Source organism: Panthera leo, chromosome D1 (assembly GCF_018350215.1).
Source record: "Panthera leo isolate Ple1 chromosome D1, P.leo_Ple1_pat1.1, whole genome shotgun sequence".
NCBI classification, from domain to species: domain Eukaryota; kingdom Metazoa; phylum Chordata; class Mammalia; order Carnivora; family Felidae; genus Panthera; species Panthera leo.
This window is the reverse complement of record NC_056688.1, coordinates 21,809,672-21,834,399: the sequence shown is the minus strand read 5'-3', so window position 1 is coordinate 21,834,399 and position 24,728 is coordinate 21,809,672. Positions and strand designations below refer to the sequence as shown.

The window sequence follows — 24,728 nt, the reverse complement described above, 5'->3', positions numbered from 1 at the left end:
TAAGCTGGGAAGTGGACATAGTCTTAGGTCCTAGGACTGGCTGTAATGTGGAAAATGAATTGGCAAGGGTAAGATGGGAAGGACAAAGATCACTCAGAGGCTTCTTGCAGTAAGCTAGACAAGAGGTACAATAAAACAGTGGCCATGAAAACAGAAGACAATCGATTTCAGATATACTAAAATCAGCAGGGCTGTTTAGGAATCTGAAAATTTTATGGGGTTTGTTAAATCTTCTACCAGCTTACACAGGATTCTTTGTTGTAGTCCTCAAAGATCATCACAGTGCTTCATTGCCTGAATTTTTAGAGTTGGTTCTAGAACCTAGTGAAATCCAACTAAAATACCATTTTGGCACAGCTCTGTTACCTCTAAGATGTACTCTAGACTCTTGGATTCTAATCTCCCTAAACTTCAGAAGTGATGATCCTGCCTTCTTTTTTCCCCTCTTTTTTTCTAACATTACCAGAGGGCAAGAACTAAAATTCACATCTCCAATTTCAGATATTGATTGTCATACAGGCACTCGGAAGTTGCTCATACTGCTAGGCTGAGGTAGAAGAGCAGTTTTCCCCCCTCTTGGAAGGTTGTATCTATGTAATGTTTAAAAAAGGCTTAAAAATGGCAGAAAGAATGTCTTGAGTTTCAAAAACAGACCAGGACCACAAAGAGCTTTAACTTTTAAACAGTTGATTGTTGGGACTGCTTTGATTATTGGGTACTCTTTAATCCTGGTTTGGGGCTGGGGAGCGGTTCATGCAGTGTGTTCTTCTCTGCCTACTGTTGACCATTGCAGAAACAGCATTCAGTATTCAGGATGAATGCTTAACAAATCTGGGCCTAGTATGCATATGTTGCAAATATCTGGAGTTTGTAAACTATGCGGAGTCTTCCCCCTACTGTTCCAAATCATTGGAAAATGTCTGCGAATGGAAAAAGGCATGTATTTAAATCTGTTTTAATTCTTACCTGTTGTAGTTGAGAGAGTCCTTGAGAGCCAATGGAAATGCTTACTTTTTTTTTCTTGGCACTAATCAAGTGAGTGTTCTCTTGTCACTTAGTGGGAAGTATTGTTATTCCTTAGTATAAAATACAAACCTGTGTTTATTCTCAGACATTTTAGGAATAACAGCCATCAGTTTATTTTTATATATGTGCTCTTGGCTGTATTCATAAATTACATATTTTGAGCTACCAAATAATATTTCAGTCAATATAAATTGATACAATAGAATGGAAGTTATTTACTTAGATACGTCTTCTAGTTGCCTTTTCTCAGCCTATGTAAGACTATTTTGTTGTAATAGCCTGAATTTTTGAAACTCACAGTATTATTGTCGCTCTACTATCTACCTTCAGATTTCATTTATTCAAATAAGTCAATTATGTTTGTAATTGGTATTAATAAAACCAGAATAAAGTTCGTATCTATCAAAAACTGCTTTTATTATTATTATTATTTTAAATTTGCAGATACTTTCTCTAAATGGGAAGAGCTGGTTTATGATTTAGAAAGAAGAGTGTGATAGGTCAAAAAGTACCTCAACCTTACGTTTAATCTCTCAACTGCCATATAAAATCTTAAGGAATTTTCTTTCATTCATTCATTCATTCATTCGTTTAGCAAAAACCCACTGAGCTGCTTCTGCGTGCTGGCCATTGATGTAGGTACTGGAAATACATCAGTGAACAAAATTGAAATAAACTCCTGCCTTCAAAGAGCTTACATTCTGGTAGAAACCAATATGATATTTAAAATATGCAATTCAAAACAATTAGCACAATAGAAAGAAATTGCCTCAAATATGATATTACTAGATATCAGCCTTGTTGACCTTAGAACATTAGAGCTCTTATTCATTATATGTTACTTTTGCCTTTACCAAATGTTACCATTTGCCTTTACTTTCTTAAGAATGATTTACATGACTTTATATCTTTTTATTGTGGTATGTCCAGTTGTCACTGGGGTTTGCCCCATCAAGCAGCAAAGTGCAACATTGTTAATAGTCATTCAGTCATTAGATTATGAGCACCCCTATTCAGTCTTCTGTATAACCAGGTAATGTCCCTTCTCTTTTGCAAATTAGAAGACATGGTTAATAGTTGGATTTTGAGGGATCAGATTGTACCTGTTTTAGAACAGTATAAAATATTTTTTCCTTTATATAAGTAATGTAAACCACATTATAAAATTAAGAGGAAAAATCAAGGGAGAAATTTTAACTTTATAGCAGAACTAACATATCTATGAAACCCTAATTTTCAAGAAGTGGTGGTCAATCCGATTTTACTTCCAGTAAATTTCCATGCACCAAAAAAGGAATGAGAGGTCTACATGTTTTTTGTTCCATTGAACTCCAGGAAAATATATGAGCCATTCATACTTCACTGTTTGTCTACCTACAGCTTCTTGTAAGCAGGCTGCCCAGTGAGTGAGGCATGTTCCTATGGTTAGTTAAGATTCCTTGTTTCCCCTTTGGTTTATATGTCAGTGTTAGTCACCATATTCTTGCCAGGACTACAAACCTTTGAAAATGGTTAGATAATTAGCTTTTATAAAGAAAGAGGAAATAAGAGCAAAAGGTTGAAGAAGTTATGCTAGTATAGCCAGGTGTTTCTGAAACTTGAATAATCTAAAGCATGTTTATACAACAATGTTACTTGATGTGTAACAAACCTAAATCTAGGTGTAAACTTGTTATTTGTAGATCTCGTGTGTTATCAAACAAAAATAACTGTAAAATACTTTTATGTACTAATAAAACTAAAATTCAGAAAATCAAGCTAGCATTCCTTTAACACTAGATGATGTGGTGTAACTGAAACTTGTTTTCCAAACGAGATTCTGATACTGACTGCTACAGTTTGTTATTCCTACCATGTGCTTTGTGATAAAACTTTGGGGTTACCTTTCCCTACTTGAACTAACCTTTATTTATAAGTGGTCTCCATGTGGTGTGACTATTATTTTTGTAACAATCAAAATGACTAACATTTATTGAGTATAAGCTCTTAGGCACTGTTTTAAGTGCTCTGTTTGTATTTTTTCATTGAACACTCACAGCAAACCTGTGATGGAGGTACTGTTATTAACCCCACCTAACAGATGGAGAAATTGAGGCACAATGAGATTAATTTGTATAATGTCACAAAGCCAGCAGGTGGTATATTGCCCCTTTATGAACCGTCAACCCACCTTTGAAAAATGTTGACAATTGAAGTAAGATTTTGGCAACAGTGTGATTATAAACGGTCCAATGCAATAGCCAAAACAGAGCAGTACAGATGGATGTTATGCTCATACATGTTACTTCTCACAGTAGGAAAACACAGGTTTTAAAAATTCTTGCAGATAATTCATGGTGTCCTAAGGTTATAAACACGTGAAAAACGTTTGATTTGGAACTCCCAAGGAAGAGTTGACAACAGGCATCAAAACATTTAGAATAGGCTTTTATTGTCAAAGACTCAGTTCACTCAAATCTTTATATAAATGATGGCATTTATTGAACTACCGACTCCTCTTGAAGTAAGTTTGAATTACAGAAGGAATTTGCAAAGTAGAAGTACTTTTTTCTGCAGTAAAAGGTTAAGGATGTGGCTTACCAAAAGGAGGCCATAGAGCGTCCATTACCTATGCCTAAGTGTTCTTAGAGATGACAAAGAGGAGATGGGTTGTTTAGAATATATAATGTAAACGTACGAAAAAAGCATATGCATATGAAGAAAGCTAAAAATAGAAAATGAGAGATCAGAGGGTGCAGTGAGTAACCCAGGTAAATATAGTTACATCCGCTAAATATTAAAATGAGCTGTGAACTTCCTGGCAACTATGGCAAAAAGGTAAACAAAGTGACTTTCTAGACTTTTCAATGTCTACTGAAGAGAGGAACACCAGGTCCTAGTTTTGAAACCTAAATTTACATTAAAGAAGTTCTGTTAGTGACTTTGGATAATAAGCTCTTACCTTTCCCTTAGCTCTCTATTCAGTTAAATAGAAATGCATCACATATCTTCCACGTACATGTGATATAGTCCCCAGACCCCTCCTCCAGGAATGAGACACCCAGCCCCTTCCCCAGCTGCCTGGAGCAACGATTGGTGACAGCTTCCAGTTGAATTCCTTCGCCCAAGGGAGCTGTCTCCCCCAAGGTAAGGCTCCCTCTCCAGGGAAGCCTGAATCCAGTGACTGGTCCGTGCTGAAATCCAAAGGAACAGTTTCCTTGCCCCAGTTCAGGACAAATCTGAAGGTTCATCCAGTTTCCACACCTCACTTTGGGTTAGCTGAGGCCTTTGCTGCAACTGTGTCTTCAACCAACATCTTCGTCCGCCCAACCCTGTTCCGGTCAGTTTCACAGGTATTCGTTCCCAAGAGCCCTCCCCAGTAAGCCTGCTGCACAGACTCCTCAGTCTGTTTCCTGGGACTCTCTCTTTTAGCATTAAAGTAAAAATTAGGAATAATAAATATAAACTGCTTAAGTCTCAACACACAGTAAGTAGGCACTGAGAAAATGGTAGTTATGGTTTTTGCCTTCATTGCACAGGACATTGAGCCACATATGGAAAATGTTTCATTTTTGTAGACAGTACATTTTTCATATGGCTATTACTTTTAGCAGTCCTCATAAAGGTAAGAGTAAAATATAAAAATGTTACCAAATGAGCTGTAAAAAGTATTATGATTGCCTGAATTTCTAACAACTTTCTAAATATGTTCAGGTTGCCTACAGACAGATGTATACACTTAAAACATGCTTATTTTCAGGTTTTTCATAGAGTATTTGTCAGCATATGAATATTTGTTCTTTTCATGCATTTATGATCTGTAGTTTACAGCATGTAAAATGCAAAAACAAAAAAACAAAAAAAACCCCAAAACAAAACCACTTTTTGAAGTAGAGTTGACCCTGAACAACATAGGTGTTAGGGACACTGATGCCCTGTTCAGTCAAAAATCTGGATATAACTTCTGACTCCCCAGAAACTTAACTACTAATAGCCTGCTGTTGATTAGAAGACTTACTGATAACATGAGCAGTGGATTAACGTATTTTGTATGTTACATCTATTCTATACTGTATTCTTACAACAGAATACTCCAGAGGAAAGAAATTGTTATTAAGATGATCATAAGGAGGAGAAAATACATTTGCAGTAATATATTTATTGAAAAAAAACCTTGTAGTTCAAATCCATGCTGTTCAAGGGTCAACTTTAAGTCAACATTTACCTTTTTAAAAAACACCTGACTGAGTCTTGACCCAGATTCAGGCGAGACTAATATTTGTACCCAGATACCTTGATGGAGGATTTCTAATAACCTTACTTTTTAGATGATTTTATCTAGATGTCACAGCCAAATACGTAAAAATTACTAATGGAAGGAATTTGTATTATAGATTATTTTTTCATTATAGATGGTAGTTTTTAGTAAAAAAAAAAAAAAAAAGACTACAAAACTTTCATGAAAGGAATAAAGTGACCTGTTTTGGAGGGGGTGGGGTAACTGCTCTGCACCATTTCCCTTTTAAACACAGGTCTTACCACCAGTAGAAAGTACCTTTGTGTTTGGGAAGCAATGTGATGTAATGGTAAAGCTGTGTGAGATGTTATTGTAATGTGTATGCATGCATGTGTAGTTCTTAAATTTTAGACATAGTTGATTATGGACCAGTTAGTGTGCAATTCAGGGTGTTTGTGTGGGAGGCCTTTAAAGGTGAATGATTCTCCCCTGCTGTCCTAGAAATACTGTAGATAATACTCAAATATGGTTTTTTTCCCTCACATATTAGTAAAAGTTAACATTTTAAATAAATATCATCTGAATACCACTTTGAGATGGTGCCCGGGGTGTGAAGTAAACAAAATCTAACAGAAACGCTAATATAGCAACTTCAGAGGTGATGTAGGAGGTCAGATGAAAACAACCTATCTAATCCAGGATAATTCTTTACCAGACAACTGGTTCCCACCCAACCCCTGCCCCACTAGATGGGAAGGAGGTTGTAGGCAAATAGAGGTATCTGACTGTCTTTGATGACTGTAATGTATCTGTTGCTGCTTATGTCTGAAATAGTTAAGTAGTTCACTAAAGCCCTAATGTTTTTACCCGTCTTCATGCCTGGAAGGATTCTTGTATCCCAAAGAAGTCCTTAAACAGGACTATGCTTACTAGGTATGGCTTTTATGATATTACTGCCAATAGGAGATATGATTTACCTACAGCATAGGGTTAAAAACTTTATGATCATATGAATATAGTTCCTTGAGCAATGGAAGGTGTTTGTTTTTGACAATTAGTATTGTCCTCCTGGAGGGTTTTTTTTTCTGTTCATAATCTGAATGGACAAGACCCTCACCAGCTAGCATGGAGGAACCTAGAAAACTTGGAGGAGTCGATCCTCACTGAGAATCAAAATTTCCTGAATTATTTGTTCCACACAAGAATCTCTCCCCGATGAAGACAGTACTGACCAGTTGTAGACAAAAAAGTGAGTCGTACATAGCCAGATTCGGAATGCAGTGCAAGTCGATAGCATTCAATCCTGGACAGTTCCCCACAGAGACTGGGGCTCCAGAGAGGTAAGATCTTTTGGTTTCTGGTGGTCGTTCTGTTTGACCCTCTCAGAATCTAGGAAACAATTGAGTCTTTTTCCTTTTCTATCTTTGACAGAACTCTGTATCCTTGAATATATTACTTATTCAATGTGTAAGGCATAAGAAATCATAAAATTTGGACAGAGCAACAGAGGTCTGTGTGGCAGGAGACCCCTCTCCCACCACCGAGAAAAATTTTAAAAACAAGAATGGTAGATCTTTTTACAATAACCTGGCCCTCTGCAGTTATTCCCTTTGTCACAAAGGGAATTTGCTTTGCTAATTTGAGCTGTATCTATGCTTCATACCATTTTCTGCTCCTGTTTTTTTCAAGTAGGAGCCTTACGTACCTTAGATTTATCGATTCTATAAATATAATCTACCATGTGGTTAAACAGTGAGTTTCTTGATTTTCTTTGGTAAGAAAAAAAATTTATCTTCTTGCTAATGATTTGCAATATTAAAATTACCTTAATTCATTTACTTAATAAATGTATATTGAACCTTTACATGATAGGCACTCTTCTGGGCTCAGAGAAACCGAGAACTAGGCAGACGTACCTAGTTCCTACCTCATAGAGTTGATGATCTAGTAGAGTAGTTCTCTTAGGAAGCATTCACATTACATGAGTGGCATTTGGTAATTTTTGTTTGTTTGTTTGTTTTCCAAATCCCCTTTGAAGAAATACTTGTCTTGGGGCCTTGGCTCCTCATTTGTTAAGTGAGAACTCTGTGATCTCTGAGGCTCTTTTCCATTCAAAACATCCATAATATTTTGGAAGTTTGGAACTTGGTTTGCTATTAGAGCCTTGGGCAGCTCCACCCACCCCCTGTCAATCAGTAGATTATATAAAAGAGATATTTGGCAAGGATAGTGTCATAGACAGATAGGCATTATATCAGGTGTTGCAGGAAAGTCAAATGAGTTAAGGACAAAGTTTGAGGGTCATTCTTCTCAGTAATTAAGAAATCGCTGACCATGATATGAATGGTTTCGGCAGAATAATAGATCAGACTGAGTCCCATTGGGTTAAGGATTGAATTAGTGTAGACATTGCCTATTCCTTTCAGACCCTTTGGTCTTTAGGCAGTATTAAAATGGGAAGATGCAAAAGCTTAGCCATCGTGACTACTAAGGAAAGTAGTCAAGGCTTCCTTTCCTATGCTTGTTCCAAGATACGTGAATTTCCTTTAGGTAATTTATGTAGCATCTGTATTGATAAGTGTATCAGATAATGAATGGTCAAGTATTATGTGATTCAATTGGGACAGATAATCAGCATAATTTATGAATCATTTAATATTGCTTAGTTTCCACTTCAGAAAAAGATTTCTTCCCTAGCAGGTGGGAAAAAAAAAAAACAAACTCCTATATTTTTGTGAAGAGTAAATTGATATCCCTGTGTGTTCTTACTGCTAGGAATTGTTTCTTTCAAAAAGCATGGGAATTTGACTAATTGGCCTCTTAAAGAAGATATTAATGCTGCTTTATCTAAATGAGCAGAATATGGAGCAAACTGGATAAATTTTACTTAAACTGGTTGTCCCAATCTTTATAATCTCTTGTCAAACCTAATGCACAAATTAAGTCTACCTTATTTTAGGGCTTCTGACTAATACCTGTTATATTCTTTTATGGAAGAAACAACCACATGGTATAGAGCAGTTTTTAACCCGAGGTTCTGGTATGGGCTCTTCAGAGTCCGTGTTCTTGAAATTGTATGGAACAGTTTTGTATGTGTGTTTTTTTCTGGGGATGGATCCATGACCCAAAAAAGAAAAGAACTTCTATTCTGGAGAGGAAAAGGAAAAGGAATATTTAAGAATAAAAAGCTTTCTCACTTGCCAAACCTCCCCTGTAGCGCTAAGAACTGGGGGAGTGTGATGCAAGGGCTATATTTTTGGTTTGAGTTTTGTTTTGTTAGGGTTTAGGGTTGGCTGGTTTTAAAGGATTAAGTGATTGGCAAATCAGTTTGCCAGATTTTGATGTATCGAAAACAGGTAGTAAATAGGTAGTAAAACTTCTGCTGGCCCCAGATAGATTTTGCCTTACGTGACTTCCTAATCATTAGTTCTAGCTCGGTGTAATATACATCTCTATGTAGGAATTTATGCTGTATTCATAATACCCCTCTTACTGTGTGCAGAAATGTGTTTATTTATTCTCCTACTTGGAGTTTTATTTTATTTTATTTTCTACCTTTTGTGCTCACAGTAAGAAACTAAAACTAATTAAAGACATATTGAGTCTCCAAAAGATATTGAAATAAATTCAATGGGTTTTTTGTTGTTGTTGTTGTTGTTGCCTCATTAAGAGCAACTAGTTGTAACAGTTACAATAAAGCGGTAACTTTAAAGGAAGAAGATTAATGTATTTCACAAAGACTTTTGCTTTAAAAATCCACATCTGCTAAGGCTGAGGTATTGTTTTTAATTCTTTTATAAACAGCTAGTCATTGGAGATTTGCCCCCAGTGTAATTTCCTCTATCTCTTGTGAAATATGATATGTGATTCTTAAGACTCTGACTGCAAATAAGTATATTCTTTATGGAATCATTTGGGTTAAAAAAAAAAAAAGCTAAAATTTATCATATTTAGTTTGCAGAGGGTTAAGATCATCTATGCAATCCATTTCTAGTGTGGCCAGTTTGACAACTACATTTGAAAATCTGTTTCACTGCTTGTTTTTTCTTATAACATTGTTTCCTGCTGTTATAACTAAGCTATCCTGCCCTGCGGTTTGACTTTTTCATCTGACATCTTAGGCTGATCATGCCAGTGTTTTCTGGACAACACATTTATGTAGCTATTATGCTACACATTTCCATTCCTCCTTATTATAGACCCTGTTCCACCTGTAGACAGTTCTGTTAGAACAGTGGTTTTGTCACGGTGATTATGTTTCAATTGGATGAAATGGGGCAAATTTTGAGAAAACAAGCCAGTAGCAGAATTGGTTGGCATATGCCCATATGATTTATTTAGTTGGCTTCCTGCTTTGCCATACCAGGGAAAAATTCAATTCCTCCCACTTCCTGAAAGTCAAAGGAGGGATTGAAGGACACTGAAGCGAAAGAAACCTTATTTTTACCCCCAAAGTAGCTTATATAATGTCAGGAAGGGCTTTGACGAAACCACTGGCCCTACTTATAGATCTTATTTTCCAAGCCTTTCATTATTTTATTTGCCCTTTTCTGAACTCTACAATTTCCCTCTCTTGTAGCTGGTTCGATGCCCAGAACTGAATGCTGTGCTCCAGCTGTGGCCTCACCGGTGCTGAATAGAGAGGAAGAGCCACCTTCATAGCTTACATGTGATTCCTCTGCTTATACAACCCAATACTGGATTTACTTACTTTGGCAAGATAGCTGCATTGTGCACTGTATTTAATGTTACATGTACTGTAACCCTGGGTCTTTCTCTGCATTGCTGCCGTTAAACCCCCAATCCTGCCAATCTAAAACTCCTACCTTTGTTTACCTGCCCCCTCCCCCGCAGACCTCCCCCCCACATTCATCCGCAATGAATGTCATCTTTATTCTCTCATTTCCTTTCCCTCCAATCTTAAACTTTGGCAGAACTTTCCCTCCGTCTATAAATTATCAGTTGTCAGCCATCTTGTTTTCCTCCCTGCTTTGGTAATGGGACATCTTTTAAGCCTTGTCTCTGGTTCTTTTCCTGTTGTGGTGATTAAACACTTGGCATTTCTTCCAAATCAAAGACCTACGAACTCTTCTGATTTGACCACCTGATGAAGTTGTTACCTACCCTTTAGTTCTTTCTAGATTCTCTTGACTCCTCCTGACCTCTATCCCTCTGACTTCCTTCAAGAATACAGTATTACCTCACTGCTCTTCCCCAGGGAGGAGACTGTAATATTGATTTACCATGGAAACTTCTAGCAATAAGGAAAGTGTTATTCTTCCTAATTGTGAATAGGCTGGTCTTTTAATAATTTTGAGCAAATTCTTCCCCCCCCAACTTCCCCCAAAATCTTAACTTTTAAAAGAAAATGCTAGAGGTTAAATTACCATACATTTCTAAGATGAGTGAGGTAAAGAAAGAAGGAAGGGGAGTAAGGTATTTGTGTTGGGTAGGAAACGGCCCTCCAAGAAAGCTAAACTTGAGGTTCTTGTTGGGTTTGGTGTGGCTGTCTGAAGTGGGAGGTGAGGCTTTGCTTTTCCTAGAGTTTGGAGCATTATCGTAACCTCAGATTTAGAGTAGATTTTTAAGTTGGCTTATTTAGGACTGTTGACACAGACACGCAGTCTTTTAATTGCGTGATTTGGTTCATCGTTCGGGGTGTAGGAAGTGTGACCTTTCTTGATTGGAAGGCCTCCATAGGTTCCTTTTATCTGTTTCTAAAGTCCCTGCAGCTTCACTGAGTTCAGTGTCTCCCACAGCGGTGGTCTTGCTCAGGTTTGAGTTCTCCCTTTCGTTTTCTATCTTAGTTGATGTGTCCTATTCAAACAGCCTCTCCTTGGATCCATGGATCCTTTGCTGAACCCAGAAGGTATCTCTTATGTGTATTTTATGTCTTGAGAGTGTTAAAATCAATTTGGAAGTCTTTTTAACATTATTCCAATATATCAAATTCCTATCGTATGGATTTAGGAATTACCAAGCATTTTTGCTCCAGACCCCTAAGAGATATTTTTCATATCAACACATGACACTATTAAAGTGTATCACAAAAGTACACTACAAGGAAAGAGGTGGCAAGATCTCATAGCCTTTTTCGATGAAATATAAAATACATCATCTGACTGTTCTTCTGTATCTAAAACCATTAGATATTGCTATTCACAATTACATAAGCCAAGTGAAATTTTAAGCTCAATTTGGTGGTTTCAAAGAAACCTGTCGTTTCCCACCATGTACATTGTCAAAAGATTGGTGGCTTTGCTTAAGATGCCCGTGTCACGACATTCCTTCAAAGGAACGTGAGTTTATTCCTTGACTTCTGAAATGACCCCCAGTGACAGAGGCGACTGGACTCTTGTGTGCTGCGTGCACTTCTCGAGGCAGCCAGAAAGTAGTGAGCAGTGACATCTCCATTTATGGCCTTGGCAGGGTGAAAGGGACACGGCCGGGACTCTCCATGTACGGTCCTTGGAGGAGTCGAAAAGAGCAGTTGGGGTGTTCTTGGAGGCAGAAACTAGACATTGTAAGATAAAAATAAGTTGGCAGGAGATGTTTGCAATTCAAATTCCAATCCCTGCAAGGAGGGCAGAGGGCACTGGGAAAGGGGAGTATATAGAAAATTAAATGAGATCTGCTGCTGGCATTTGTCTCCTTCCATTGGAAAAGTTACCCTGTGACGCATTCCCCAAGTTCATTTCTGACTTTTTTCTAGAAAGTTTTGTGTTATGTAGTTGTGACAATCTTTTACAAAGAGAAAGAGGGAACACTTTTAATCAGAAACCTTGGCTCTTTAAGGCATCATTTGAGGCACCAGAGATCTCAAGAAAGGGAGAAAGGCAGATGCTTATGCAGGGGGTAGACTGGCCGGTTTTGGGACAGGGTGACTAATCACCACTCTGTGTATGTCTGAGGAAGATCATCCTATGTGCCATGCTTTTATTACTGCTTTTGCCCATCTGGATTCCTGGCCTCAAGGGACAGATCTGCAAAGTATTTGACAGAGTGTCTTGTCATTTGTCACCTGTGATTTAAAGATACTGAACTTTCGTGGAGGCTCTGTAAAGATTATGAAGAGTTCTTTTAGTTTGGTGGGAATATGTGATATATTGGTATGGAAAGTAATCTCACATTTAGGAGAAACGTACAGTCTGACTAATGCATATAAATTAAGTCTGAAGTGAACCGGTTTTGCACAGTTGAGTCAGAAGGTATATGAGAGCCACCAGGGAAAAGGGGTCTTGTCTTTCAAGAAAATTCTGAGAGAAATTCAGTAAAGTAGAAGGGAGATTAGAAGGAGCAGAAAGAGCAGAGATGGGATAGAGACTGGATGTCAGTAAACTAAATTTGGATGCTGGGACTAAGTCCTTGGTTTATCTTTTGAAATACCATGTAAGACAGAGTAAAAGATGCCAATAATTAAGGAAACTGGGCCAATGATCAGAAACAAGTACGTGTTGGAAGACCATGAAGAAAATGGTTTGTGCAAGACATTAAAATGATCCAGGTTTTCCCTGTGGACTTGCATAGTGATTTTTATTTGCTGCGTAGCATAAGGCAGAAAAAGGAGTGCAATGGTATCCCTCCACCTCACTTTCCCCCCCAGGAAAGGAGATTATTGGTTTGTTTCCTGGCAGTCTGAGTTGGTAGAATAGATTAGAACTGGCTAATCTTTCGATGTAGGAATTAGCACATTGTTTCTTAATAGTTGATGTTTGAGACTGGGGCTCTGTAGCATAATTATTTGACCTCTTTTAAATTTAGCAATTTCCCTAAAGACCGAGTAATTTAGTAAGGACTGTGGACTTTGAGGGTAGTATGTTTTACTAGCTGATTCACTTAGGCGATTGTTTTTACCCTGATTTCCTTCTGAAGAGTAGGGAAGGTTATATTCTTCGCTTGGGAAATTCTTCTTTCTGTCCCCCTTCCCTCACTTTTTCCAAATTCTGGGCACAATAGCAGCTCTTTCTCTTCTGTGGCAGGTGTGCATCCTATTGGCTGGCTGGTATTTCTTGTTTTCTTTTTTTTTTTTTTTTCCTACTTCTTCTTTTTAAATGGGGGTGGGGGTATAAAAATATGTGTTATGGGGTACATGAAATAATGTTGTAATGTTTCTTGTTGTTTAATGGATGATTAATTGCAAAATAATTGTTTGAATTATAACATGTTTGAGTAAATGCTAAATTAGTTTTTTTTCTAATATAATAATGAATTTGAAATCTAGCATTCCTGTAACAATGTGTCTGTGTTTGTCTGTCTGTGTCTGTCTAATAGTAATTAATATCTGTGGTCCGTACCTGGAAGAGGAAGTACAGCTTTAAAGGAATAACAAAAGACTTTGTGTCTTAGACCCTTCGCAGGTGTTACAGTCGGGTGAAAGAACATGGTGTTGGGAAAAGAAAGAGCAGTTACACATTTGAACAGTTGGAACAGGTGTTTGGTCAGGGAGGATGGGATGCTCAGCCCTGCCAGCCTGTACTTATTAACAGTAGTGGCTTGTACCAGGAGCTGGAGTCAGATGGCAGCACTATGGAGGAGTATTCACAGGAGGACTGGGGAAACCACAGTCAGGATCTCCATGGCTATCCAACAGATCAGGAATTGGGTAAGAAAGCCAATATATATGATACTTAACGTGTGTGTGTGTGTGTGTGTGTGTGTGTGTGTGTGTGCACGCACGCCCCTTTATATGTGTATTTGTACTTAGTAGTTCAGTTCCTGCTGTCAGCACAAGGCACACAGCCAGCCCATTTGGGGCAATCTGGACATTGTTGGTTTTGCCCTCAATTGCCAGCTAGTGCCTGGTGTTAGTCATTTGGATTTGCGGACCAGCAAAAGTCCTAAAGACCCACAATTCCTAATCAGTGACAGGTAGAAGAATCCTATATGCCGTTTCAAATATCCTACACCTCCTTGTTCTAAGATAGCTGCCAAGAAGGTTAACTCTTGGCTCAAAACTGCTGTAGACATGACTTTCTTTTCATTGCTTTATTCCAAATACTTTTTATTTTCTGTTTGTGATTTGGAAAAGGTCCCCACCCACACTTTAGTCTGAACAAAAAAAAAAAAAAAAAACAGAAGAAGAAGAAGAAGAAGAAGAGAAGCCTCTGTTTATGTTGAAAAGAGATGATATTTGAATTTTATCAGTGATCATACTCCTTCAGAATTCATTAAGGATCCCATCTGAGCAGTGGCTGGAATGATTCAGACTTAGCACTAACAATGGAAAATAAAACTCCTGGCCATCAAATCTAAACGCGGGTGGCCTAATTAAGAGGGGATACGTAGTTAGTTTTTGTTTCTTTTTGCAACAGACTCTCCAGTTTGGATTTTTATAATTTGGAAGTGCTAATGGGTTTCTGCTGCAGTCACTGGGCTTCAGTAGCAAGTTGTGTGATGCGTGTTCCCTTACAAGTAAATGTTTTCTCCCCAGTGAGCTACTCGGGCAAGCTCCAAAGAAGTATAAGCAGGATTGGCACTATGAACGTGCTTCCCTGGCTTAAGATAAAAGTCCACAGGCATTGTTTTACAGAATTCCTGATGATAGAGAAATGCTAATGCAAAAGAAAAAGGATTAAATGCTAATATTTCTTTCAAATGCGATTTCTTTTTAAATCTCTCAAATATTGGAAGACAGGGAGAGAAGAAACTCTTAAACTGTAAAACTAATGCCATGTAAAAGAGAGACTTAAGGACTGGAAGAGTAAAAAGGGCAGATACCAAATGATCACTACCTTTTAATTTCCAAACAGTAGTAAGGTCTAAATTACTTTGGCATCCTGTAACTCTGGTTTTGCCATGGAGAATTAAGTCACCCAAACCTTTGGGAAAAAATAAAATAAAATAACATGCAGAGTATATTGATTCTGATATTGGGAGAATAGTTGCTGTGTAAAACCTACATAGAAAACCTAAATAGAAGAGAATTATTTTTCATTCTTGTTCCTTCAAAAATCATGTTTGCAGTGAAATTAAGCTTTAAGCTCCTAGCTAGAAATCCCACTGGTGACCTTGAAGAATTTTATACTTGTAGAGCTGGTTTCTGATCTTGCATATAAATGTATGCATCTCATTATATAAGAGTTATATTTATAAATCTGGCATTGGACAGTGTTTGACACTAGAATTACGGTCTTGCGTTGGAAAGTATGGAACAGACAGTAAACACAATGACTTATGTACATAAATGTCTGCTACTTAGAAAAATATAATCTCTTTCAAAAACCTTGCTTTTCAGATGAAATACCTGTCACAAAGAGAACATTAAAAATAAAACAAGAGTCTTCTGAAGAAGCACAGTAAGTAGATGCTTCTTTCTATAAAGTGTATTTACCTAAATGTAATGACCATTGGGAAGATGCAGAAAGTCATGGCTGTCGTTAGACTTGTGGTGGAAATTGTAGGCATGCCACTGAGGAAGCACGTGTGGTCATTGTTTCACATCTTCTTAGCTTAAGTTTGCCAGTGGTTAACCAAAAACATCGAGAATTTTGTGCACGACACAAAGAAATAAATGTATTACACAAAAATAAGTGTGTTTGTGGTGTTTGCCTGTACGTGAATGTGGATGTATGGATGTCCAGTTGTGGTACCGAGATGATCCATGGGGCCCTGAGTTTATCTGGGCTTAGGTGAGAGGACAGGAGGGCCAGAGGGACACTTACATTCTTTATGATATCACACTGTAAGAATCAAAAAGCAAGCTCTTAGACAGCCTTTTTATACATCTGGAAAAGAAAGCAGTTGCTGGAGGAAAGATTAACCTGGGCCAGGGCCCTTCACCTGGTCTCCACCCTAAGTTCAGCACTATCTCTTCTGTAAGGATATCACAGCTCTCTGAATTTCAGTGATACTATATTTGTGGTTCTTTTTTTTTTTTTTTTTTTTTTTAATTTTTTTTTTTAACGTTTTATTTATTTTTGAGACAGAGAGAGACAGAGCATGAACAGGGGAGGGGCAGAGAGAGAGGGAGACACAGAATCGGAAGCAGGCTCCAGGCTCTGAGCCATCAGCCCAGAGCCCGACGCGGGGCTCGAACTCACGGACCGCGAGATCGTGACCTGAGCCGAAGTCGGCTGCTTAACCGACTGAGCCACCCAGGCGCCCCTGTGGTTCTTTTATTTGTTTGTTTGTTTGTTTGTTTTTAAGAGAGAGACTGTGAGTGGGGTAGGGACAGAGAGAAGAGTGGGGGACAGAGGATCCAAAGCAGGCTCTGTACTGACAACAGCGAGCCCAACGTGGGGTTTGAACTCATGAACCAGGAGATCATGATGCTTAACCACCTGAGCCACCCAGGCGCCCCTGTTTGTGGTTATTTTGAATAGCTTTAAGTAAATCCCTGATTATATCTATGAAATATATTAAAAGATAAATTTAGTGGAAAAGTGGAGGGACACCATTTTTTTTTTAAGCCTGGTCATCACCCATTTTTTCTTCTGTACTTCATTCCATACATTCGATCTTGATGTTTGAGGGATGGTGGAGAAAGGGGGAACAGGCAAGACAGAAAGAGGTGTGATAGGCAACAAGCAATACAAAAAGGAAACTGATGTTTTCATTTACCAAACCACCACCACCACCACCCTTTGCAAACGCTCCTGCCTTTTTCAGAGCATCTGTGGGACCAAAGAATTCCCAATATCAGCTGCTTCCATGACTGGGGAGATGGTGAAAGTTTAGGGATCAAGAATTGTTCCTTAAAATTGTAACCACTCCCCACTCCTTAAAAAAGAAGTTTATGGCTCAAGTCAGTAAGTTTGAAGCCGTCTCTCGTTGGGAAGTAGGTCTGTTTTCAAATTGTGACATCGGAATGTCCCAAAGAAGGGTTAACTTTGATGAGTATTTTTAAAAATGCATTATTACAAGTCCATATCTTCAGACCCCTATTCTCCAAAAAGGCCATTCTCTCTCCTTCTTTAAAATGTCCCATCTCTCCCTTTCACCCAGGGGAGACCCAGTTGATGTAACTGGAGATGAAGTGAAACTTTACAGAATTGGTGTCACTATGTTCAGACCATCTGCACTTTTCTTGTGGTTGGAACTTCAGAAATCAGGAAGTATAATAGACAGTTCTCTGGAACCACTTAAGTACCTGGGTCTCGTTTTCACTGTGCTCTGTAGTTTTGCAAATGTGATGAGTCTTAAGCCCAGGGACCTTCAGGCTGAGGCAAGAAACTAAGCAGGGCAAGAAACTGACAGGCTATGTAGAAATAGACAGTTTTGCTGCCTCTTTTCGAGGTTTTGGCTCACAGGGGAAAAAATATTAGATTGATTCCTAGTAGGCCATTTATTTTCCAGTACAAGTTTCCCCAGAACTGTTTCTTATTGATGATTTAGGGCAATGACAGTGCTGAATAAAATAACTTCATTTGGGCTTTGGATTATGTTTTTCCTCTAAGTATAGGTGGGATTAGCCTGAGCCTGCTGACATAGCCTATAGTTAAAATATTCCATGCTTCATCCATAAAGAAGAGTCACCTAATCTGCTCATTCAGTCCACATTTATTTGTCAAGTGCCTCCTTTATGTCAGGCATTGGGACACGTCAGTGAGCAGAATAGATGAAAATCTCTGCCCTCCCTCCCAACTCCTTAGCCTGTCCTTGAAGTCAGTGTCACATTTCAAAAGAGGACAAGGAAGGATGTGGCTGTGAAAGATAACTTTTTTTGAAAGCGTTGACCCATGCAGAAACATGGTTCTATATCTTCACCTCACAAGCACCAAGCTAAATGTGAGAGAAGTGATCACTGAGTGCCTTTGTGTTCTCTGAGAAGAACAGTCCCCACTAATGCAGTGGTTTTGTCAAGGTGGCCACGCTGATACTTGGAACTTCCATGACAAACTCAAGAGCGGCCAATAAGTCCAGGGCAGTCTTTGGCTCCAAGAAGCAGCTGATAACCAAATATTGGCATTTTGTCATCTTGCAAAGAAAGCCAAATAGAGTACGAGCACAGACTGAGAATGGCTGTGTGGAAGATTCCCCATTTTGTTCCAAAAGCTCTTCCCCTCAAAGATACAAGAATTGAATAGGAAGCTTTCAAGTATCTGTCTCCTTACGAGAAGCCATTAGCAACCGATGTACATCCTCTTCTCTTGCCTGTTGGATTGTACATAAGGATGGTAGTTGAGTATTTTCGTAGTTTAAACCTATAACCGGTGTAGACTGTGATAGTTGGTTGCGAAGTTAATACAGAACAGACTTCAATCTTCCAATATCCGAGTTTTGCCATACCTGAGAAACAAACTTGTAATTACGTATCCTCATTATAGTACATGAATTATTGAAGCAGCAGTTACAATTATAGGAGTTAAGCAGCATGTGAAACAAGAACGTCCCAGCATTTTCTGCCTTACTCCTTAACTATCCAAATCAAAATTGAAATTGTCTCTATGCTTTTGTTCCCTGTTAGAAAGTATTTTGTTAAAAAAAATTTTTTTAACATTTTTATTTACTTTTGAGAGACAGACACAGAGCATGTGAGTGGGGGAGGGGCAGAGAGAGAGAGGGAGACACAGAATTGGAAGCAGGCTCCAGGGTCTGAGCTGTCAGCACAGAGCCCAACGCGGGGCTCCAACCCATGAACCACAAGATCATAACCTGAGCCCAAGTCAGGACACTTAACTGACTGAGCACCCAGGCGCCCCAAAAATATTTTCTAGAATAGGCTTGATTCATTCATTTTCCCCTCTTAAAACCTGAGCTTGATGTAGACCTTTTCCATCTGAATTCTCAGGTCTTAATTTTGTGCTTAACTGACAGTTCTTCTAAATTTGGGAGTAGTAATGAATTTTATTTTATTTTATTTTATTTTTTAATGTTTATTTATTTTTGAGACAGAGAGAGACAGAGCATGAACAGGGGAGGGTCAGAGAGAGAGGGAGACACAGAATCTGAAGCAGGCTCCAGGCTCTGAGCTGTCAGCACAGACAGCCCGATGCGGGGCTCGAACTCACGGACCGTGAGATCATGACCTGAGCCGAAGTCGGACGCTTAACCGACTGAGCCACCCAGGCGCCCCAGTAGTAATGAATTTTAGACAAATAGAAAATGTCATTTTGTTTTTGCATGAGGTCATTAGTCCTAATCAACTGTATATTTTCCTACAGCAAACACATATGGGCCAAAATTATTGAACTTTAAGAATTTCGAGGTTAGAAATTAAGCTGTTCATTATTTTAATTGATACTGAATACCTTTTTGAATACAACATCCTTTGTCTGCTTTTGGTACTTAGGTCTGAAGGCCACCATGTGCATTATAACAGCCACTTTATAAGTCACTCAGAGAAAGGCAAATACCATATGATTTTACTCATATGCGGAATTTAAGAAACATACAAGCAAAGGGAAGGGGTTACCAGAGGGGAGGTAGGTGGGGGATAGGTGAAATAGCTGAGGGGGATTAAGGAGTGCACTTGTGATGAGCACTGGGTGATGTATGGAATTGTTGAATCACTATATTGTACACCTGAAACTAATATGACACTATGTTAACAATAGTGGACTTAATAATAATAATTTTTAAAAACTCTTGATCCTTGGGATCCTTGGGATCAAGACCCTAGGATTTCTGAAACCCTAGGGTCTTAACGTATCAATAGTTACTAGGTTTAATACAGCCAGACTATTGAAGTAATGGAAAGCAGTTTGTCATTAATTCCTAGAAATTTCCTAGGAAGAGTGTTTCTCAGATTTTAATACTATGATTATCTAGACCTGCACTGTCTGATAAGGTAGCCATTAGTCACATGTGGCTATTTAAACTTAATTTCAAATTATGATTAAAAATGTAATAGTTCACTCACACTAGCCACATTTTCAGTGCTAATGGCTACCATATTGGACAGCACAGATGTAGAACATTTGCATCATTGCAGAAAGTTGTGTTGGACAGTGCTGATCTAGACACCTGGAGAACATGACTTGTGTTTCTCTTTCCAGGAAGAGAGACATCATGCAAAATATCGTACAGATTTTGGAATCAGTACAATTGAAATGGGAACTGTTTCAGAGCTGGACAGACTTTTCAAGGCTTCATCTTTCTAATAAACTGGCCATTTTTGGAATTGGTTATAACACCCGTTGGAAAGAGGATATCCGTTACCATTATGCTGAGATCAGCTCCCAGGTGCCCCTGGGTAAGCGACTCCGGGAGTACTTCAACTCCGAGAAGCCCGAGGGACGGATCATTATGACCCGCGTGCAGAAAATGAACTGGAAAAATGTTTACTACAAATTTTTAGAGATCACCATTAGTGAAGCTCGGTGCCTGGAGCTGCACATGGAAATTGACTGGATACCCATTGCCCATTCCAAACCAACTGGTGGGAACGTTGTTCAATATTTATTACCAGGAGGCATTCCCAAAAGTCCAGGCCTTTATGCCATTGGTTATGAAGAATGTATTGAGAGGCCCCCCTCACCCCACATGGAGCGACGTTCCCTAGACCCAGGAAAGGAGGGCCGGGTTGACTTGGAGACCCTGTCAGCACAAGCCTCATTACAGGTGGAAATCGAACCCACCCGAATAATCTATTGCTACCTCGGGATTGCTGAGGTCAGGACTCTCCAGCAATGCTTATTTTTACATTTCCAAGCAAATACCAAAACCTTCAGCAAAGATTGGGTTGGTATTAATGGGTTTTTGTCTCAGAACTGTATTGTGGATCCTGGAGTTTCCCCCAAATCCATCTATATCAAATTTGTCGAAGTAGAGAGGGATTTTCTTTCCGCTGGCTCTTTAGTTGAGTGCCTGGAAAAAGCCATTGGATACCCCTTAAAATTTAACAACTGAATGTCATCCTTCATAAGGATTTGGGCTCTTACCTCCCTCTTCTCTACTCACTTTCCATTACTCAGACTGCCCCTCATCCAGATGCTGCCATCAGACTCTTCATGGGAATTCTTTCCACAATTGGGCCAGTACAACTTCTACGGAATCATATTAGACTTTGGGCAGAAAAAACAGACCTCACCTGAAAATGCTCATTTTGAGCAAGCAAGATATACAGCGAACTTGCATGGTGGGTCAACTGTTTCTTTTTTAAAAACAAAAAACAATTTTTAAATGGATTTTAGAGCCCTAATATAAACAAATGTAGGTACATTCCATATTGGACAAAACTTATACTTTGAGTTTCATATGAAATTGAAAAATTGTATTTTTTTCACAATGTTTCATTTTTACACATCTCTATGTCTCTATATAAGTGTTATTTACAACCCTGAATAAATAAGCAATAGATAATGGCAAGTTAAATCTTGAGTCACCGTAAATAAGACTGTTTTTCAATATCACCCTTAGCTATATTGTATATAATTTAGAGTTTCATTTTTTTCACCAACCAAGTGTTTTGCTATTCCCGATCAGTGTTGCCTGCAAAGACCTTTGTTTCTGTGATGTACCAACTTTATGGTTGTGTTACCATTTAAACTTTTTAACAAAGAAATTATTAAAGTAATTCTTGACCTCTTGGAGTACTAGTTGAGCTTTTTGTAGCAGAGCTGAGAATGTATGGAACAAATGGGGCATTTCATTTCATATTTCCTTTTTTTTTTTTATTTTAAATGACTAGGATATTCCTGCTGACCCTAAGCATGTGGATTTGTAAGAGATTTTCATTCCTCATCTTTACACTCAGTAGTCAGGGGTGACTCTCTCAAAGAGTACAAGTGGAGAACTGTCATCATGCTGTTTACAAAAAAGGAGAGACGATCCAATAGAAACACCCAAAACGTTTTTGAAAGTGATCCACAGGGTAGGAGGTTGTAAGAAAGAAGTCCATTAGGAAAGTGGTTATCACATTTCGATCTCTCAGGGATTTCTTTGCATCAACTAGCACTTTACTTAGAGGTTAGTGCTCTTCACTAACGACTAGATTACTAGAAGGGCAGTCAAGGATCACTTTGGTCTTATGGCCAAGACTTGTTAGATTGATGATTTATCTTTAATGAGTCCCCCAACATCTCGCAGGTGCTCTGCTTTACACTGACTGCAAATCCAGGTAAGAGCTCTAATTTTCCCCATTTTTTAATACTATTGAAGATAAAATTGCACATTGATAAAAAATATTCTTTTCCTTCCTGCACCCTGGTCTCAAATCAGTGGTTTTCTCATCCTGATACCTCTTGGCTTGTTGAAGCTTATTTTTCAAATGGCTAGAGGGCTTCTAATCAGTGGGATGACTTTTATGAATGTCATTTTAGTCTGGGTTTAAGGAGTTGGCTGTTTTCTGATAGAAGCTGCTAAACAGGGTTTGCTAGTCGGGGTGCCTGGCTGGCTCGGTTGGTAGAGCATGCAATTCTTGATCTGGGGGTCATGAGTTCAACCCCCACATTGGGCGTAGAGATTACTGAAAATGATTTTTTTTTAATGGATGCTAGTTCAGTAAGAGTATAAATATTCTTGGAATTTGAGTGTAGCACCTCTTCTCCCTAGGTACAGTCTGTAGGTATGGGCCTTATGAAATTCTCATGAGCTTGCTTTTCTTTGAAACTTGGAATTACAGACCTAAAGGCTGAGGCTGCAGTGACCATCTTATAGCAGTAATTTCTTAATATTTCAGCGCTAAGTGCTGCAGGAAAATGCATTTCCAGAGTACCACACGGTATCCCCGAAACTTTGCCACTGACAAACCCCCAAACCAATGTGCTTCATGCATTTTTTCCACTCTATCCCACTTCCTGCTGCTGTTTAGTTACTTAGCTGGGGCAGATCATTTGGGGAACGTTTAGTGAGGATGTTTCAGACTGACCTAACATTACTGAGAATGGGGCACTACTAGACCACTGTGAGGAGCACGAAGAAGATGGCCAAGACTGGATCCAGGATCCAGTATGTTTTCACCATTTGGCTTCGGACGGATGAGCCGTAGCAGCAAGAGGACAAAACTGAACACTGGGAAATGGACGCTTGGAAAGAAAGTAGCTGCTGTTAACTGAATATCTAGTTTCTTTGTCCAGAACAATCTAGAAGAGAGGATAGCAGGGAATCAGATAACTATATGAGCTTTGCAAAATAAAACGGGGGGGGGGGGGTGAGGGGGCTTTAATGAAGCCTTATAATGAGTCAAGGGGGACGGAGACCCTATGTTCAGACATAAGAATCAGCATGAGAAGATACTTTGAGATATGAGGTATAATTGGAAGAAATACTGGTGACCTGCACGTCTCTTAAATACGAAACTATGAACTTAGCTCTTGCATGCAACATGTTTGTGGAAGCAGGCTTCAGGTCACTCACGGGTTATCTGCCAACATTCTCATTTTACACAAGGGTAGAGAATAGGGTTCGTCCCAAAATGCATCTTGGCACTTTCAGAAAGGAATAGAGCTGCTCTGCTAACTGCTGTCACTTTGACTGGCTCAGGGTCAGCAGAAAGAAGTGGTTGGAATAGGCGTTCCAGGGGGAAATGTTTTGGTTGGGGTCAAGGGCGGTGAAAGAGTCCTCACAGGACTGCCCCTGTGTCACATGGAGATTTTCACTGCCTACACATCTTTGGTTGCAGCTTTACTTCTGATGTTGCAAGTTATTTGGGATCTAAATTCCAAAGGAAAAGTTGGCTACAGAGAGTGTGTATATTGAGGCTCTAATATAGCACTTGATAGGTATGAGCACAGCCTGCGAAATTGGTTGCTTTGGCGTTCCTGAGATGCAGCCAAAAGACTTTGTACTTTCTTGGAGGGAGTTACTTATTAGGGGTACATTAACCCTGGTGTGGAAATGAAGGAGGAATGTTTACAGGAGCTGGTTTGCAGTGTAAACTAAAGGAAAATTTGAGTGTGATAGAATAGAAAAACCAAACCAACAGCCCCCTCCCCTAGTACACACACACACACACACACACACACACACACACACACAAAACACCTTGACAGTCTAAGCTTGTAGGTCCTCGAATAAAGGTATGAGACTGGCAGTAATCTATTTCTGTTGCCTTTGCTGCCGCTGAGCTGCCAAGTATTAGATTCCAGGGGTTACATGAGCGGTCTGGTGTTTGCATAGGCATTGCTCAAAGCCACTGCATGGCAGGTATTTGAAGAGCAGCCAGCAAAGTCACGCTAGGAAGAGGCATCTGAAAGGGTCTGTGGGGCACTGTGTACAAAAAGATCTTGTGCCGTGCAAGCACAAGGACCACACTCGGTGTTAAAACAGTGCAGAACTGTATGTGGAGTAAATGGAATCGGAGCCCTGACTGCTTTTCTTCCCAGTCCACTGCCACTCGGAGCAGGCAGCGCCAAGGATTCTTTGTTATGCTTTCTGCCCCCGGTGACCTTTGCTCGGCGGTTAAGCTGTGCCCGGATGTTTGAAGCATCCGTATTTTGGCTGCTGGACAGAGAAGCTAGAACAGGTGCGTCCCCTTCTGTAAGGGAGCTGCGGCCGCCAGAGGGCGCAGAGGTGCCTCTGGACAGACCCGGCGGAGGGGCGAGAGTGTGGGGGGCGGAACGGTTAAATTAAATTCGCAGCGAACGCGATCTAGTCCCGGGAATTA

At 39.3% G+C, this 24,728-nt stretch overlaps 1 protein-coding gene across 6 annotated transcripts in view; it reads left to right on the top strand.

Annotated features, from left to right (window-relative positions):
- MSANTD2 (Myb/SANT DNA binding domain containing 2) overlaps positions 1 to 21,714 on the top strand; it is a 31,327-nt gene extending 9,613 nt beyond the window's left edge. The window contains exons 1-5 of one of the 6 annotated variants that reach the window (XM_042904358.1): positions 5,373 to 6,582; positions 9,822 to 9,911; positions 13,745 to 13,844; positions 15,477 to 15,537; positions 20,179 to 21,714. In XM_042904358.1, the coding sequence (XP_042760292.1) occupies positions 13,769 to 13,844; positions 15,477 to 15,537; positions 20,179 to 21,031 (990 nt within the window). In that variant the 5' untranslated portion in view covers positions 5,373 to 6,582; positions 9,822 to 9,911; positions 13,745 to 13,768 and the 3' untranslated portion in view covers positions 21,032 to 21,714. Of the gene's footprint in view, positions 1 to 5,372; positions 6,583 to 9,821; positions 13,845 to 15,476; positions 15,538 to 20,178 lie in introns of those variants that run through there. The other 5 variants (XM_042904357.1, XM_042904356.1, XM_042904360.1 and 2 more) reach the window with 5 other exon arrangements.
- Positions 21,715 to 24,728: the final 3,014 nt, after the last annotated feature.